Source organism: Pogoniulus pusillus, chromosome 5 (genome assembly GCF_015220805.1).
Source record: "Pogoniulus pusillus isolate bPogPus1 chromosome 5, bPogPus1.pri, whole genome shotgun sequence".
Lineage (NCBI taxonomy): Eukaryota > Metazoa > Chordata > Aves > Piciformes > Lybiidae > Pogoniulus > Pogoniulus pusillus.
This window is the reverse complement of record NC_087268.1, coordinates 10,315,134-10,331,456: the sequence shown is the minus strand read 5'-3', so window position 1 is coordinate 10,331,456 and position 16,323 is coordinate 10,315,134. Positions and strand designations below refer to the sequence as shown.

The 16,323-nt window shown below is 40.1% G+C and overlaps 1 protein-coding gene across 1 annotated transcript in view; it reads right to left on the bottom strand.

The window, feature by feature from the left end:
* The window catches only part of IMPG2 (interphotoreceptor matrix proteoglycan 2), a 74,500-nt gene that overhangs the window by 27,798 nt on the left and 30,379 nt on the right, over nt 1-16,323 (bottom strand). The window contains exons 6-7 of the mRNA XM_064143184.1: nt 5,204-5,253; nt 4,303-4,388 (exon numbers count right to left, since the gene is read on the bottom strand). Coding sequence (XP_063999254.1) covers nt 4,303-4,388; nt 5,204-5,253 — 136 coding nt within the window. The remainder of the gene's footprint in view (nt 1-4,302; nt 4,389-5,203; nt 5,254-16,323) is intronic.

The following is a 16,323-nucleotide window of genomic DNA, read 5'->3' as shown; positions in this document are numbered from 1 at the left end:
TACAGGGATGAGTCATCCACAACTTCTCTGGGCAGCCCATTCCAGTGTCTTTCCACTCTCAGTAAAGAACTTCTTCCTAATGTCTAATCTAAATGCATCCTTTGCACATCTTTGTTCTAGTACAAGGCCATATAGCTGACCTCAGCTACAAAGAGAAATTCTGTTACATGGGATGCTACTGAAGCAATTTAAAGTGCAACCATGGATACATGGACCTCTCATTTGAGCCCAGTCAGCAAAAGGCTGGTTTACTCCAGATTTACTCATTTATCACAAGACTCTTAGCGTTCCACCTGGAAGCTAAGTTACATTTGTCAAGTTCTACATTCAGAATAGGAGGTAGGAGCAAGGTAGGGATCAGACTCTTGTCACATGCAACAAGTGACAGGACAAGAGGAAATAGCCTCCACTTGTGCCAGAGGAGGTTCAGGTTGGATATTAGGAAAAAATTCCTTCACACAAAGGGTTATCAGGCACTGGGACAGGTTGTTCAGGAAGGTGGTGGATTTGCTATCCCTGAAGGTATTTAAAAGATGCATGGATGTGGTGCTGAGAGACATGATAGTGTCCTAGCAGCAGCGGTGGGATTGTGAATTCTAGGCAAAGTGGGTGGACTTGATTTCAGAGGTTTCTTCCAACCTCAACAGTTCTATGGTCCTATGAGTCAAGTACTCTGTGTTTTTCAGACTCAATAAGTGAAGCATCTTCCATAAGATACACAATGGGAACTTGGAGATCCGCAGGGACCTCTGCTGAACTAAAATGGTGGGCTTCAACTGGTACATCTGAGAAGCCCTGGAGCAGCAGCTGTGAAATGCACCAAGAAAGTGTGTAACTGTCATGGTTGCCATGGGCAGCAGCAAAATCCATGTTTTAATCTAATCTGATTGACTGGTCAACACAGGAAGAATACTATCTGATTAGTTCCTGAGTATTTTACAACCAGCATACTATTCCTTCCTGCATACTGAAAGACTGGAAAAAACCTAACTCCAACCACCAAACAGATCTTGTATCATAGAAAGGCACTCCTGCCGTGGCCAGGGACACCTCATACTAGATCAGGTTGCTCAGAGCCTAGCCTTAAAAACTACCAGGGATGGGACATCTACCACCTCCCTGGGCAACCTGTTCCAGTGCCTCACCACCCTCATGGTGAAGAACTTTTTCCTAACATCCAGTCTGACTCTACCCACTTCTGGTTTTGCTCTAACTTGTGGGGAAGGAAGAAGGAGAGGGAGAGGGGGTGAGAAGCTGGCTCGTAAGTTAACTTTAGCCAAATAGCCAAATATCTTTGGCTATTTATATGCAGTTTTTGCTTTTTCCCCATAAAGAGACAAAAAAGAGAGCCAACAAAACAGATTTTTTTTCCAGCAAAGCTGCTGCTTGCATTATGTACAGTGCATGAAATGGAAAAAGCTTTCACCTGAAAGTTTAGCTGCCACTAGTGAATAACTTACACAGTGTTTAGGGATCCTCTAAAAAATTTTGGTTCAGTTCTCTCCCATTTTTTAACTATGTAACTTTGTAAAGGACTACAGCAACCAATACACTACTTGAAGCTAGTTAGCATTTGAGAGATACATAATCAGCAGAGGCATATGTGTGCCGCTAATATGTGGCTCTTTCAATCATTTGTCAGTCCCTCAAACCCAAAAGTACAGTCAACATATGAGTGCAGAAGACAAGCTCTGCTCACTCTTGGTCTTGTAATCTACAGTGTGTTCTGGCTGCACAGAACAATGATGAGGTGTGATGTAACTGTAGAGAGTGAAAACACTACAGCACCAGCAGCAATCCAGTTCTGGTTTCTTTCTGATTTACTGAGTGGTCCTGCTTTCTGCTCAGGCAGAAATACTTTGGGCAGTTCCATTTCAAAAATAGAATAACAGTGTACATGGGACCAAGCCACAAGAATTTTTGGTACATAATAAAGTCAGATCCTGGAGCTGGGTCAGAAGCTGTATGCTTGTTTCATGTTCAGTATTTTATTGTTGGAGCTCTAATACTGTAGAGCTCCACAGTCACCCTTGAAAGCTCTAGAAGAAAGCACAGCTTGGCCCAACTTTGTTTTACAGCCATACTGGGTTAACAGAACAGGGTGCAGTTAAACTCAGCATCCTAAATCACTTCTATTTCCATGCAACATGTGCAGCTTCCTAAGCTTCTCAGAGCATCCACTGAGCTCCACAGTACCATAGAATGGTAGGGCTTGGAAAAGGCCTCTGGAGATCATTAAGTTGAAACCCCCACATTTATATGACAATAAAAGCCAGCTGATCCACACCATTGGTTTGCAGATTTGTTTTTCAGTCATGTGGGCTCATAAATACTGCATCTGGATTCTAGAGTTTGGGCTCAGATTTTAATCCAGAGGAGCTGTTTCCTGGAAAATAATATCCCTCTGGGAGCTATCTGGTGATCAGCACTTCTGAAAGCCAGCCCCACTCTGACAGAGACTTTTTAAGTACTTGCTGCACCTTGAGTACTGTCTCCAGCTTTGGACCTCTCACTAACAGAAGGATGTTGAGGGGCTGTGGCATGTCCAGAGAAGGGCAACAAGGCTGGTGAAGGGTCTGGAGAACAGGTCTGGTGAGGAGCAGCTGAGGGAACTGGGATTGTTTAGTCTGGAGAAGCGAAGGCTGAGGAGAGCCCTCACTGCTCTCTACAGTTCCCTAAAGGAGGTTGTAGCAAGGTGGGGACTGGCCTCTTCTCCCAGGTAACAAGTGATGGGACAAGATGAAAAGGACTCAAGTTGCATCAGAGGAGGTTCAAGTTAGATATTAGGAAAAAGTTCTTCACCAAAAGGTTCACCAGACACTGGAACAGGCTGTCCAGGGGAGTCTTCACCCCTGGAGATTTGTAGGAGATGAGGAGCCTGGGGACATGGTCTAAGAGTTGTATCCAAGGAGATGTTAGCTTATGATCGGGGTTGATGATCTTAATGTCTTTTCCTACCAAGAGATTCTTTGATTCTATATAGGCTTCCCTGTGTCTGAAGTTAAAAATCAAGGCAAGGGTGACTGTAGGTTGAGAAACAAAATTTCATCTATGTCTATCTAAGGACCAAAGGAGGAGAAGAAATCTTCATGGCTATCCAGACCAGCTCTCTGATGTCCTTCACAATTTTACCATGTGGATCCTCAAAATACTACCACAGAAATTTCATGTGTATTGTATTTCCATAGCAGTAATGATTACTTTTGTAGCTCTCAGAAGGCCTAGGCATTCCTTGTGTAGTCCTATGACTATGTCTAGAGCAAAATCCTCACCTAGACAGCTCAGCTGATCTGGTCTTTCTCTGCTCTGCTCTGGTGATACCTCATCTGGAGTACTGTGGCCAGCTCTGGGATGCCCAACACAGGAGAGACATTTCAATACCCAAAGGGGACCTACAAAAAGGCTGGGGAAGGACTGCTCAGAAGGGCTTGTAGTAATAGGACAAGGGGCAGTGGTTTGAAACAGGAGCAGGGCAGATTTAGGTTGGACATGAGGAGCAAGTTCTTTACAATGAGAGTGGTAAAATAGTGGAACAGGTTGCTCAGAGATGTGGTTGAGGCCCCCATGCTGGGAGACATTCAAGATCAGACTTGATGTGGGCCTGGGCAGCCTGGTGTAGTTGAAGATGTCCCTGCTCACTGCAGAGGGGTTGGACAAGACGACCTTTGAAAGTCCCTTTCAACCCCATGCAATCTGTGAATCAGTGACTGTTGGGGAAATAACATTACAAAGCCTCTGCAAAGGAGAAAATACCTACCAAGTAAGTTTTTTAAAAGCTTTCTGAAGTTCATGCCCTGTCTTTATGAAATCCTAATTTGTGTTAGGACACAGTGCTAACAATGTATTTGAATCATAGATTCAACCAGCTTGGAAGAGACCTCCAAGATCACCCAGTCCAACCTAGCACCCAGCCCTGGCCAATCAACTAGACCATGGCACTAAGTGCCTCAGCCAGGCTTTGCTTGAACACCTCCAGGGACAGTGACTCCACCACCTCCCTGGGCAGCCCATTCCAAGGGCAAATCACTCTGTCTGTGAAGAACTTGTCCTAACATCCAGCCTAGACCTGTGCGGCACAATTTGAGACTGTGTCCCCTTGTCCTGTTGCTGGTTGTCTGGGAGAAGAGACCAACCCCCACCTGGCTACAATGCCCTTTCAGGTAGTTGTAGACAGCAATGAGGTCATCCCAAGCTTCCCCTTCTCCAGGCTAAACTAGTTCTAGGAAATGCAAATGACCACAAACAATATTATTCAGGCAACAGAATGCTGAAGCAAGTGAAAAACAAACCCCAAACACTTACAGTAGTGTCTGCATCTTCACGGACTGTACCATCTGCAGGACTCTCAATGGAGATCTCATGAGGGGAAGGAACATTGGCAGCTGCATCTGAGTTCGAGACAGGGCAGTATTATTGTACTTTGTTAGGAGTTTTTATACCCATGTGCATGTAGACAGACATACAGAAGCTGTTTAGCAAGCATAAACCCACAGTAAAATAGGATTCCTGTTCACCTAAATGCGACAAGAACAACACAGGAAACACCTGAAGAGCCTCGAGTAAAGTATCAAATACACTCATCAGAATAAAACACTAAGCAAATGTTCTCTCTAAGCAGGTCTATGTAAAAAGTGCACAGGACTAATTCCACAAGTAGGGTTTTCATGGTTCATCCAATAACAAAACTATGTCAGCTTATAACATGATCAGGTAATGACAGGACTAGGAGGAATGGAGCAAAGCTGGAGGTGGGTAGGTTCAGACTGGATATAAGGAGGAAGTTCTTTACCATAACAGTGGTGAGAACCTGGAATGGGCTGCCCAGGGAGGTGGTTGAGGTCCCATCTCTGGAGGTATCACAGTATCATCAGGGTTGGAAGAGACCTCACAGATCATCAAGTCCAACCCTTTACCACAGAGCTCAAGGCTAGACCATGAGGCCAGGCTGGATGAGGCTCTGGCCAGCCTGCCCTAGGGTAGGGTGTCCCTGCCCATGGCAGGGGGGGTTGGAGCTAGATGACCCCTGTTGTCCCTTCCAACCCTGACTGATCCTACAATTCTATGATCTCCAGCTCACAAACAGCATTATTTGTGATGCAAAACTCAAAATTTCACAGCTCCTTCTAAAGTCTAACCATGACCAAATTGCTCCATTTCCTGGTCATTCAGAATCAGCCTTGACAGGAGTTAGATGAAAACTCACCCCTCAACGTGGTAACATCAGCCAGCGGAGCTGGAGTCGGGGTCCCACCACTGCCAAATAAATACAAAATCAGAAATTAAAACTGCACATGATGAGAAAGATTTATCAGATTTTAATTTATCTGTCATTCTGATGGAAAAAAACCAATAAAAAACAAAAAACATGCTTGCAAAGTAACTTTTTTTCATAGCACTACTTCCTGACAACATCAAAATTAGGCTTTACAACATCTCAGTTATCTTTTGCAACTCAGATACTGCATCACTCAACACATCATGAGCCTCTCCAAGTTGCTAACCTCCTTATATTCCAAATAACTTCGAGTCTTGCCCAAAACCACATTTTTTTTGCCTTCTAGCAGTTCTGTAAGGGAAACAAATGCAAAGGCCAGAGATAACCCACAAAGATAACCCACAATATTCTATGTAACACTCAGGTTTTAAAATACTCTCTTTTCATCACCACTTTTATTCTGCTGCTTTGGAAATCTTCAAAAGGCATCAGATTGCAAATCCAATTATTGCATTTGCACATACATAACACAGCCCTAGGCCAAATGCAAAAAAAAAAGAAGTCAAATGTTTCAGATAAAAATCAGATTAAGACAGTCAGCCTGAAGAAAAACTAGCAGCTTTGACATGGCTCTTCCAGTAAACCCTAGCTCCCTGGAGCCAATTCTGTAAGCCCTGACTAACTGTCAAGTTATCAAGAGTGGGAGACATGCTCTGACAGAAACAAATCTATTCTGAATGAAATGAAAATAATTTTCCAGGTTTGCCATATTTTCATTTGTGGCTGTTTGAGCTAGGTTTCTGGCTCAGGTAAAAATATCAGGAACAGAGAAACTTAGAAACTGATTGTAAAGTGGAAAAGTACTCCAGTTTCTGAGTGAAAAGGTGAATGTGCCAGGGATAGGCATGGGTAGGTTCTACCTGGACATGAGGAGGAAATTCTTCAGCATGAGAGTGGTGAGAGCCTGGAATGGGTTGCCCAGGGAGGTGGTTGAGGCCCCATCCCTGGAGGTGTTTAAGGCCAGGCTGGATGAGGCTCTGGCCAGCCTGCCCTAGGGTAGGGTGTCCCTGCCCATGGCAGGGGGGTTGGAACTAGATGATCCCTGTGGTCCCTTCCAACCCTGCCTAATTCAATGATAAAGTGGCAACAATGGATAAGTTAATATAATTTCACTGGAGCATTGAAACCTTTGTATCTGGCAGCACAGCTTGTGTCTTCCCCTTGCTGCTTTTGCTGTGCTCCCTGTTATCTTCCCCCCCTGCTGCTTAAGGCTGCCGCTTCACTGCCACTTTACTTCATCCTCACCTCCTCCAAGGGTTTTATATTCTGTAATAGTTTATTTTGTCTATACTGTTATATTTAGTTTAACTGTAAAACTGCAATTTCATTTCCTGGCTTTTGAAATCCTGAGTTGTAGTGAATTTACTCTCTCAGAGGGGCTGGGGGGTTTATGATAAGTCACTGGGAGAGGGATTTGCTCTAACGCATTAGAGCGAATGCTCTAACCCACTAGAGTGAACACATCTTTGTATTCAGCCCAATCTGTAAGACTGAAAGTTTAACTGATGGTAAAAATCTGAACTTCAGAAAATCATTTAAGTTGACTTCATTGAGGCAGAATGGTTTAGGTTAGAAGGGACCTCAAAGATCATCCAGTTGCAACCCCTCACCATAGGCAGGGACACCTCCCACTAGAACAGGTCACTCAAGGCCTCATCCAACCTGACCTTGAGCACCTCCAGGGAGGGAGCATCCACATCCTCCCTGGGCAACCTGTGCCAGTGTCTCACCAAATTCAGATATGAGATATTTCTGAATAGTTTTAAAGGAACTACTTTTTAATTGGCAGTCATACTTGCACCATAAAATAAGCATCGTAGCAAGGAGGCTTCACTGCAGTATATGCAAGTTCTCACACTACGTGAGCTGTAGTTGCTAGGTTTGATTTTGGATTCATATACTAGTTTACTGGCCTTGCAGCCTGTCTTCAAGTAAGGCTCCACTCAAAGTTGATAGATATTTTACCTCCTTCAGGACATATAATCAATCTCTGTATCACTCCAAACAAAACAAAACAAAAAAGCATCAGCCAGACAACCAGTTCCAAAGTTACATACTAACGATACGGAGGCACAAGTATAAGTTCAAGCACATCAAACATATCTCAGAGACTTTTTCTGCCCCTGCCTCTGACAGATACATAATGCTCACCAATAAACAGATCCAAAGACAACACTGATGCCTATGGCAGCTTTGACATGTACAGTTATTTGTGTCTGCTTCCATCTTGTGGATGCTAGCACATGCTTTCAGCCACTACTTTGCAAGGTAACTCTCTACCAATTCTTTGACAAGACTGGAAAACCAAATTTTACTGGTAAACACAATTTAGATAAGGTATCCTCTCTTTATTATCCTGCCACTGACATCATAAGTAACTCCTTTAAAAAACATCAACTTCTTTCTACTAACCCTCTCCCCACACCAAAAAAAAACCCCTAACATCAAACACCCACATTAAAAGGATCTAGATCTTCTTAAGAATGATAGCTATATTTTAAAAGGATTTCATTCCCTTACTTGTTTATCATCATAGAACTGAAATAATAATTATTGCTTCATTAATTGGCCAGGTGAAATATTTCCCAATTAAATTCACCTAACTTCAAGGATGCATTACTCCTACCAGTTTTAACAGGCATTAGATTATGTCTATGCCAGAGCCTCACCAAATTATCAGTAAAGAAAGCATGTTATTAATCGAGTTTAGGAGCAAATATTATTCTGCTTTTCAGGAGATGTGAAGCAACCTGGAGTTTTACTGATTACAAAATCTTTAGTGTAACTAAGGTCAAAAAGAAAGCTCAACAAAAGCAATGTAGTGTGCAGTGAAACTCTGACACACAATTGGTAATGCCCTGTTCAGATGAAGTGCTCAAACCCATACAGAAACATTAGCTGAGCCTTGTATCAGCTCCCTTTTCTTTAGAGGAGGGCAGTGAGGAGTATGATGATCTCAAAGGCCTTTTCCAACCAAAACAATTCTATGATTCTGTGGTAGGCTCTGAGCTCAAACCAATACTCACAAGACGACATCCAGCTGCCCATGGATCAGTGCCAACTATGCTTTGAGGGCCTCCAGGCCCTCCAGCTGTTGCCACAGAAGGCAAAGGTCACCAATGGATCCCACAGCAACGCTGCCAACCTGTACTGTAACTTAGGGCATCTCAAAAGGGTCTAAATGACTATTTGACCAACTGAATTCACCTGCAGTGAGTTAGCCTCAACTAAGCACCAAACAATCACTCATTCACTCTTTTACTCCCCTTTCTCTACAAGAGAAAATAAGATCCAAAAGCTTCTCAGTAGACCTAAAGACAAAAAGATTGCTTGCCAACTATCTCCACCAGCAAAGCAGACTCTTATCAAAATTAATTTATTTAAATAGCTTAGGATAGTGAGACACAAACACTGAAACATCACCAATCCTCCCTTTCCCAGGCTCTGCTTCACTCCTGACTACTCTGCCTGCTGCAGGCTCTGAAGGAACAGCAGTACTTTCAGGAAACAGATCTCAAAGATCATCAGAGGGGGCTGAAGCACCTCTGCTATGGGAGCAGGCTGAGAGGGTTGGGTCTGTAGAAGAGAAGATTCTGGGCAGATGTTATAGCACCCTTCTAGTACCTGAATGGGGCTACAGGAAAGCTAGGGAGAGACTGTTTATAAGGACCTGTAGTAATATGACAAGAGGCAATAGTTTTAAACTAGAGTGGGATAGATTGAGATTGGACATTGAGAAGTTCTTTGCTATGAGGGTGGTGAAACACTGAAATGGGTTGCAAAGAGAAGTTGTGGATGTTTCATCCCTCAAAGTGTTTCAGACCATAGTGGATTAGTGGATGAGGCAGGATGCAATCTGGTCTTCTGGCAGGGAGGGTTAGAACTACATGATCTTTAAGGTCTCTTCCAGCTGAACCCATTCTATAATTCCATAATCCTATGGAATATCTGCCTGCTCCAGTGTGAGTCTTCCCTGGACTTCAGGAAATACCTGCTACACCATGGAGTGCCTGCTGCTCCTCCTCCATCTTCCACCTCAATGTTCTCTATGCCACCAATCCCTCATGCTTTTTGTTCCCTTTTCCTCACCCTGTGCAGTGATTTTTCCCTTTCTCACAGAGGCTCTCCCCAAGGTGCCACCATCATGACTGTTGGAACCAGTGGTTGTGCCTAGCTCAGAGCAGTTGCAGCCTCTCCTCAGAGTCCTACCCTTCAGTGACCGTGCACTCACAACCAGTACAGTTGAGTTGGCCAATGTACCCACAAGATTAAGTTTTGAGCACTGGAACAGGCTGTCCAAGGAGGTGTTTAAAAGAGGTTTAAACAAGGAGCTTCAGGATATGGTCTAACAGTTGTGTACAAGTTGATTTTAGGAGATCACACACACAGAGGATTTGGTCCATCCATAGATGGACTCAATCACAAGGTCTTTTCCAACCAGGTCATTCTGTAGGTTAAGTTTTTAAAGGAAGAATTCTCAAAGTAGACAAGAAAAAAATGAGAGAATGTTCTAGTATAAATCTCAGTTTCAAAAGAGGAAACATCAGGAAGTGGAAAAGCCTCAAATTATCATTCTAGAGTAGAGTACTACTTCTAGATTAGGTTACTGGTTATAGGCATATCAGAATAAAGTTCTTTGCATTTGGGGGGGTCCCAGAAAACTCTTGGATACTCACTCAAAGAAGCAGCAGCTCTCCAATGGGACACCTCCATTACTAATGTCAACCTAGCCACCAACTTAGCCAAGTGATGGCAACCACAGGCCAAGCATAAGACTGCTGAACAGCAAGGTGAGAGCAAGGCCAATGTCATTGAGAGTAAGGCAAACTCATCACCTTAGTAAAGCATCAAACATGCCACACTTTGTCACATCCAGGTGGTATGCTCTTACTGGCTTTTAAACATGAGCCCCCAAGAGTTACCAATTTTCTGTTGAAATTCTAGCTCCCAGCTGTCTGAAAATTAAAAGGCAAGGACTTAAGTAACACTTAGTTAAACCCTAATCAACCTAGCCAAGCAAGGCCAGTCAATTTGGTCAAATTAACAGTTACCACTTTTTCTCAAGAGGATAAAAAAACTACTGGTTTAAGAAAGTATCCCCTAGAGTCTCATTTTCTGCACACTCTTGCTTTTCCTTGTGTTACCGGAACAGTGATGTTCGCTTTCTTTCTGCTGCCTTCACTTCTTTTTGCCTTCTGCACGTCTTTATGCCTTCTAATTACCCTTAATATTTTCATTTTCATTTTTCAAATCCTCTCTTTATTAGCCTCATTTAAAAAGCAGCCATAGTAGTAGGTATCTCTAAAGAAGCCACTCAAACCGCAGACAACATTGCCTCTACTGGTTTGCCTGAACGTGCTGCTCTTCAAGGTAAAGACAGATTCAAACTCCCCTTCAGGCACATTGTTTGATATATAAAGGATTCTTCCCCACTCCCTCCCCCCGGATTAATGCAGGGCCCAGGCTGTGTTTTTAACTATAGCTACACAAGTAAGGCACTCCAGGTGGAAGGACAATATTCCATCAACAGCTTATTGTGAATTTGAGACATATACATTTGAATTGTAATTTCTGTTGTCCTACCTGCATGACTGATTCCCTGGATCACCTTGGCTGAGCAGTAAGCAAAATATAAAAACATACATATATGTATGGAGAGGCAGGAAGTAATAGAAACATGGAGATGTCTAAGCAGCAGAACAAACAACACTGTACTGTGTTTCCTCAGTAGAAACAACCAGTTTCAGATCATGCAGCTCTGTTAGACACCAGAATCTAGACAGGTGTAACGCAAGACCCACAAGGGTCTCAGAAATTGATCTGAAGTAAACAGTACTTATGGACAGCCTAGATGTATTAAGACAACAAACACAGCTCACAAATACAGCCTTTACAAATCCTATGGGATGTACTCATGTGTGACATCAGTCACATCAGGAAAAGGCTTGATAGGTTCCAATCCACAAAAGCAAACACAGAGTCCCACTGACTCACAGGCAACTGTGGAGTCTAAACAAGCTCTTCATGTGCAACCATACTGAGTGATTAAGGAGAAATACCATTCTGCATTGATCAAATGGGTCATAGGTGATACTATTTTGTCCCACATTACATTTTACACAAGTAATAGTTATGCTTTTCTATCTACATTAATCCTCAAGGTTTAACACAAACTCAACTCTCTGATTGAAGAAGGTAACCCCTTCAGACTTGCACTACATTCTGGCCATCCATCAGTTTACCAAGGGTTGATACAATTGTTTAGTCAATTCAAATGTCCTAAAGTCTAATTTGCTATGTCAAACCTTTATTTAGCCTTTAAATGTGTTGTTTTAATGTTCATATTGCACAAAGCAGGGAAAACCATTTTATGGATTGATTTTCTCCTTTTCAAATATTTAAATCACACATTCTTGAAGTAATTCTTCACAGAGAGAGTGATTTGCCATTGGAATGGGCTGCCCAGGGAGGTGGTGGAGTCACCATCCCTGGAGGTGTTCAAGAAAAGACTGGATGAGGCACTTAGTGCCATGGTCTAGTTGACTGGCTAGGGCTGGGTGCTAGGTTGGACTGGATGATCTTGGAGGTCTCTTCCAACCTGGTTAATTCTATGATTCTATGATAATTGAGCATGTGATTTCAGAAGGATTTTTCTGCAAGTACAGATGCAAGACTGAGCCTTGTATTGAGAAGCTTTTTCCTTTTAAATCGTACTTGCATTCCTCTACATTTTTGTTTGGGTAGCTCTGAAATTTAGATCTCTTTTGGTTTTAGTCAAAGCAGGACAAACCCTTCATATTTGATACCTGACAGTAGGCAGCACAAAAGAAAATACACAGCTGAAAGAGAAGCAGTGTGGAACTCTTCACATAAGGCAAAGCTGTGCAGATGCTCAAAAATTTCTATAATAAGCAATACCCTTGCCAAGTCCACATGCAGGCAGTAAAGGAGCTCAGGTATGTTTCTACTTCACTGCAGGCAGAACTGCTGAACTGTTGAAATGACCACAGCACTGGAAGATAAACTCTTTGTCTTTGATAATTCATATTTAGATAAACAATAGAAAATTTGAGTTCAAGTGATCATTGCTGCCACCACTGATGAAAAATGGATTCTAAACCTGCCAGTGGACTTCAAAGCAGAGAACATAGAACAAAGGAGGTCAGGACGTGATTTATTGTGACTGATTTCAGTGAGTCCTGAATCAGCAAGTACCAGTCAGAAAGGGTGTGTGCTTCCGTTTCATTTGATAACAATAGGCACCTCCAAAGAAGTGAAAAAGTAGTGTATTATATCCATCCTCTCAAGTATCCCATAGCTTTTTCTCAGTGTGTCATTGTGTATAAAGCACTGAAGCAAAGCTACAATGCCAGGAGAGAGTTAGGTTGGATAGTGGGAAGAAATTGTTTACGATTGCCCAGGAAGGTGTTAATGGAATGTGTGAACATGGCAGTTTGGAACATGGTTTAGTGGCTATAGTTGTGTAAGACAAGTGGTTGGACTTGATGATCTTAGAGGTCTTTTCCCACCAAAAAAAAGTCTATGTTTCTCTGAGGAAAGACTTCTATACCTAAAGGGTTCTCAAAGACTAGAAATGGTTGAATCACCATCCCTGGATGCATTTAAAAACTGTCTAGATATGGTGCTCAGGGATATGGTGTACCAGTGGCCCTGGTAGAGTTAGATAATGGTTAGACTTGCTGATCATGGAGGTCTTCTACAACCATAGTGATTCTGTGATAAAAGCTCTGTTTTCCTACTGCAGCAGTTTTGTGCTGCTTCTTTCCCTTCAACTGATTCTTGAGGTCTGGCCTTCAACACCTGAGGAATTAGACAAATTATGAGTGTCCTATGGTCAATATTAAAGAGAGCAAAATTCATTGTAAAGTCCTGGTAGTCTAACGAATAAAGTAATCATTAGCTGATGTAGTGCTTCGGTCTCTTCCAACCTGGTTGATTCTATGATTCCATGATTCCATACTTCCAACAGGACCAACACACTACAACATCTGCTGTGCACACCTAGATTATGCCCCATGTATTATTTTTGCTTTGAGGTTTTCACCTCAGCAGTACTTAGTTTAATCTCTCTGTTCCTTAGAAGGCCAGGCTACATGGATGATGCACTGGCCTTACGGGAAGAAACTTCCATCCTGTGGTTACATAATGGTCAGTAATGCTGTGATTGAGAGTTATTCTGAGAAGGAAATGACACAAGTGCAGCCACCTTGCTGTAGGCAACACTAAAACCATCCTAGCATTTAACTAGCTGCACTCAGCTTCTCCCAGCTAGAGACACAGCATTGACATCCAGGTAGGATGAGATGAGATGAGATGTACTAAATTATTCAAGACACAGCGCCAGTTCTGCAGCTGGTTACAGCTTTCAGCAGTTTTGCTTTCATGTGGAAATGTTAAAAGGACCAGCAGATATCAGAGGCTTGCCTTCCACTCCAGATCAACATCCATTTTAAATGTCTTAATTTAAAATGGGAATTAAATTGATTTGTTTAAAACAAAAATTCACATTTCTTAGCTCAGTCAGTTAAATTTAATTTCTCCCCTTAAAGTTCTTGGTTGAAAATTCAAATTCATTATCTTAAAATTTAAATTTCTTAGCTTGAAATTTAAGTGAAATTGCTGAGGTTGAAATCTAAATTAAATTGCTGAGGTTGAAATGTAATTCATTAGCTTGAAATTTACATGAAATTTCTTAGGTTGAATAATAAATGAAATTTCTTAGCTTGAAATTCAATTCACTAGCTTGAAATTTAAATTAAATTTCTGAGCTTGAAATCTAAATGAAATGTCTTAGCTTGAAATGTAAATGTAATTCATTAGCATGGAATTTAAATTTCTGAGGTTGAAATCTAAATGAAATTTCTTAGCTTGAAACATAAATATAATTCATCAGATTGAAAGTTAAATTTCTGAGGTTGAAATCTAAATGAAATTTCTTAGCTTGAAATGTAAATGTAATTCATCAGCTTGAAATTTAAATTTCTGAGGTTGAAATCTAAATGAAATGTCTTAGCTTGAAATGTAAATGTAATTCATTAGCATGGAATTTAAATTTCTGAGGTTGAAATCTAAATGAAATTTCTTAGCTTGAAACATAAATATAATTCATCAGCTTGAAATTTAAATTTCTGAGGTTGAAATCTAAATGAAATTTCTTAGCTTGAAATGTAATTCATTAGCTTGAAATTGAAATGAAATTTCTGAGGTTGAAATCTAAGTGAAATTTCTTAGCTTGACATGTAAATGTAATTCATTAGCATGAAAGTTAAATTTCTGAGGTTGAAATTTAAATGAAATTTCTTAGCTTGAAATGTAAATGTAATTCATCAGCTTGAAATTTAAATTTCTGAGGTTGAAATCTAAATGAAATTTCTTAGCTTGAAATGTAATTCATTAGCTTGAAATTGAAATGAAATTTCTGAGGTTGAAATCTAAATGAAATTTCTTAGCTTGAAATGTAAATGTAATTCATTAGCATGGAATTTAAATTTCTGAGGTTGAAATCTAAATTAAATTTCTTAGCTGGAAATGTAATTCATCAGCTTCAAATTGAAATGAAATTTCTGAGGTTGAAATCTAAATGAAATTTCTTAGCTTGAAATGTAAATGTAATTCATTAGCATGGAATTTAAATTTCTGAGGTTGAAATCTAAATTAAATTTCTTAGCTTGAAATGTAATTCATCAGCTTCAAATTGAAATGAAATTTCTGAGGTTGAAATCTAAATGAAATTTCTTAGCTTGAAATGTAAATGTAATTCATTAGCATGGAATTTAAATTTCTGAGGTTGAAATCTAAATTAAATTTCTTAGCTTGAAATCTAAATGTAATTCATCAGTTTGAAATTTAAATTTCTGAGGTTGAAATCTAAATGAAATTTCTTAGCTTGAAATGTAAATGTAATTCATTAGCATGGAATTTAAATTTCTGAGGTTGAAATCTAAATTAAATTTCTTAGCTTGAAACATAAATATAATTCATCAGCTTGAAAGTTAAATTTCTGAGGTTGAAATATGAATTAAATTTCTTAGCTTGAAATGTAAATGTAATTTCTTAGCTTGAAATTTAAATTTCTGAGGTTGAAACCTAAATGAAATTTCTTAGCTTGAAATGTAATTCATTAGCTTGAAATTGAAATGAAATTTCTGAGGTTGAAATCTAAGTGAAATTTCTGAGCTTGAAACATAAATATAATTCATCAGCTTGAAAGTTAAATTTCTGAGGTTGAAATCTAAATGAAATTTCTTAGCTTGAAATGTAAATGTAATTTCTTAGCTTGAAATTTAAATTTGTTAGGTTGAAATTTAAGTTTCTTAGATTGTTGTTTACATTTTTAGATGGGCATTTCAATGTATTAGCTTAAAATTTAATTTTCTTACTTGGAGTTTTGAATTTATTAGCTTGACAGTTAAATTTCTTTGCTTAACTTTAAACTTGTTAACTTAAAATTTAAATGTATTGTCTTAAAATTAATTTGACATTTGTCAGCTGAAAATTAATTTTAAAACCTCTTTGTTTAAAATGAGTTTTAAATTTCTTAGCTTAAAATTAATTTTACATTTCTCAGTTTAAAATTAGTTTTAAATGTCTTAAATCTCTGCATTTAAAATGATTTTTAGATATTTTTAGTTTAAAATTAATGTTAAGCTTCTTAATTAAGACATTATTTCACAGAAACAATTATTTCACAGACAAAAAAAACATATAGCAGTCAAAGTTGACAAAAAGAAAATACTCCATTGGTTTCTTATGCCTGGGGTGTGCTCTAGAAAATGAATCTACTGAAAAATTTCCTATGTTCTTATCAGGGGGGAAACAGAAATATGCCTAGTGCAGTGTATCTAGAGTGAAATGACTGCTTCTGAACACTGAGAAATTAGAGTTCACCAAAGGACAACTGGTACAGGCCTCCTGTGAGCTGTTGAGGAGACTGAGACATCTCTCTTAGGAGGAAAGACTCAGAGAATTGGGGCTTTTTGGTCTGGAGAAGAGAAGACTGAGGGAGGATCAATACTTAAGGGATGGGT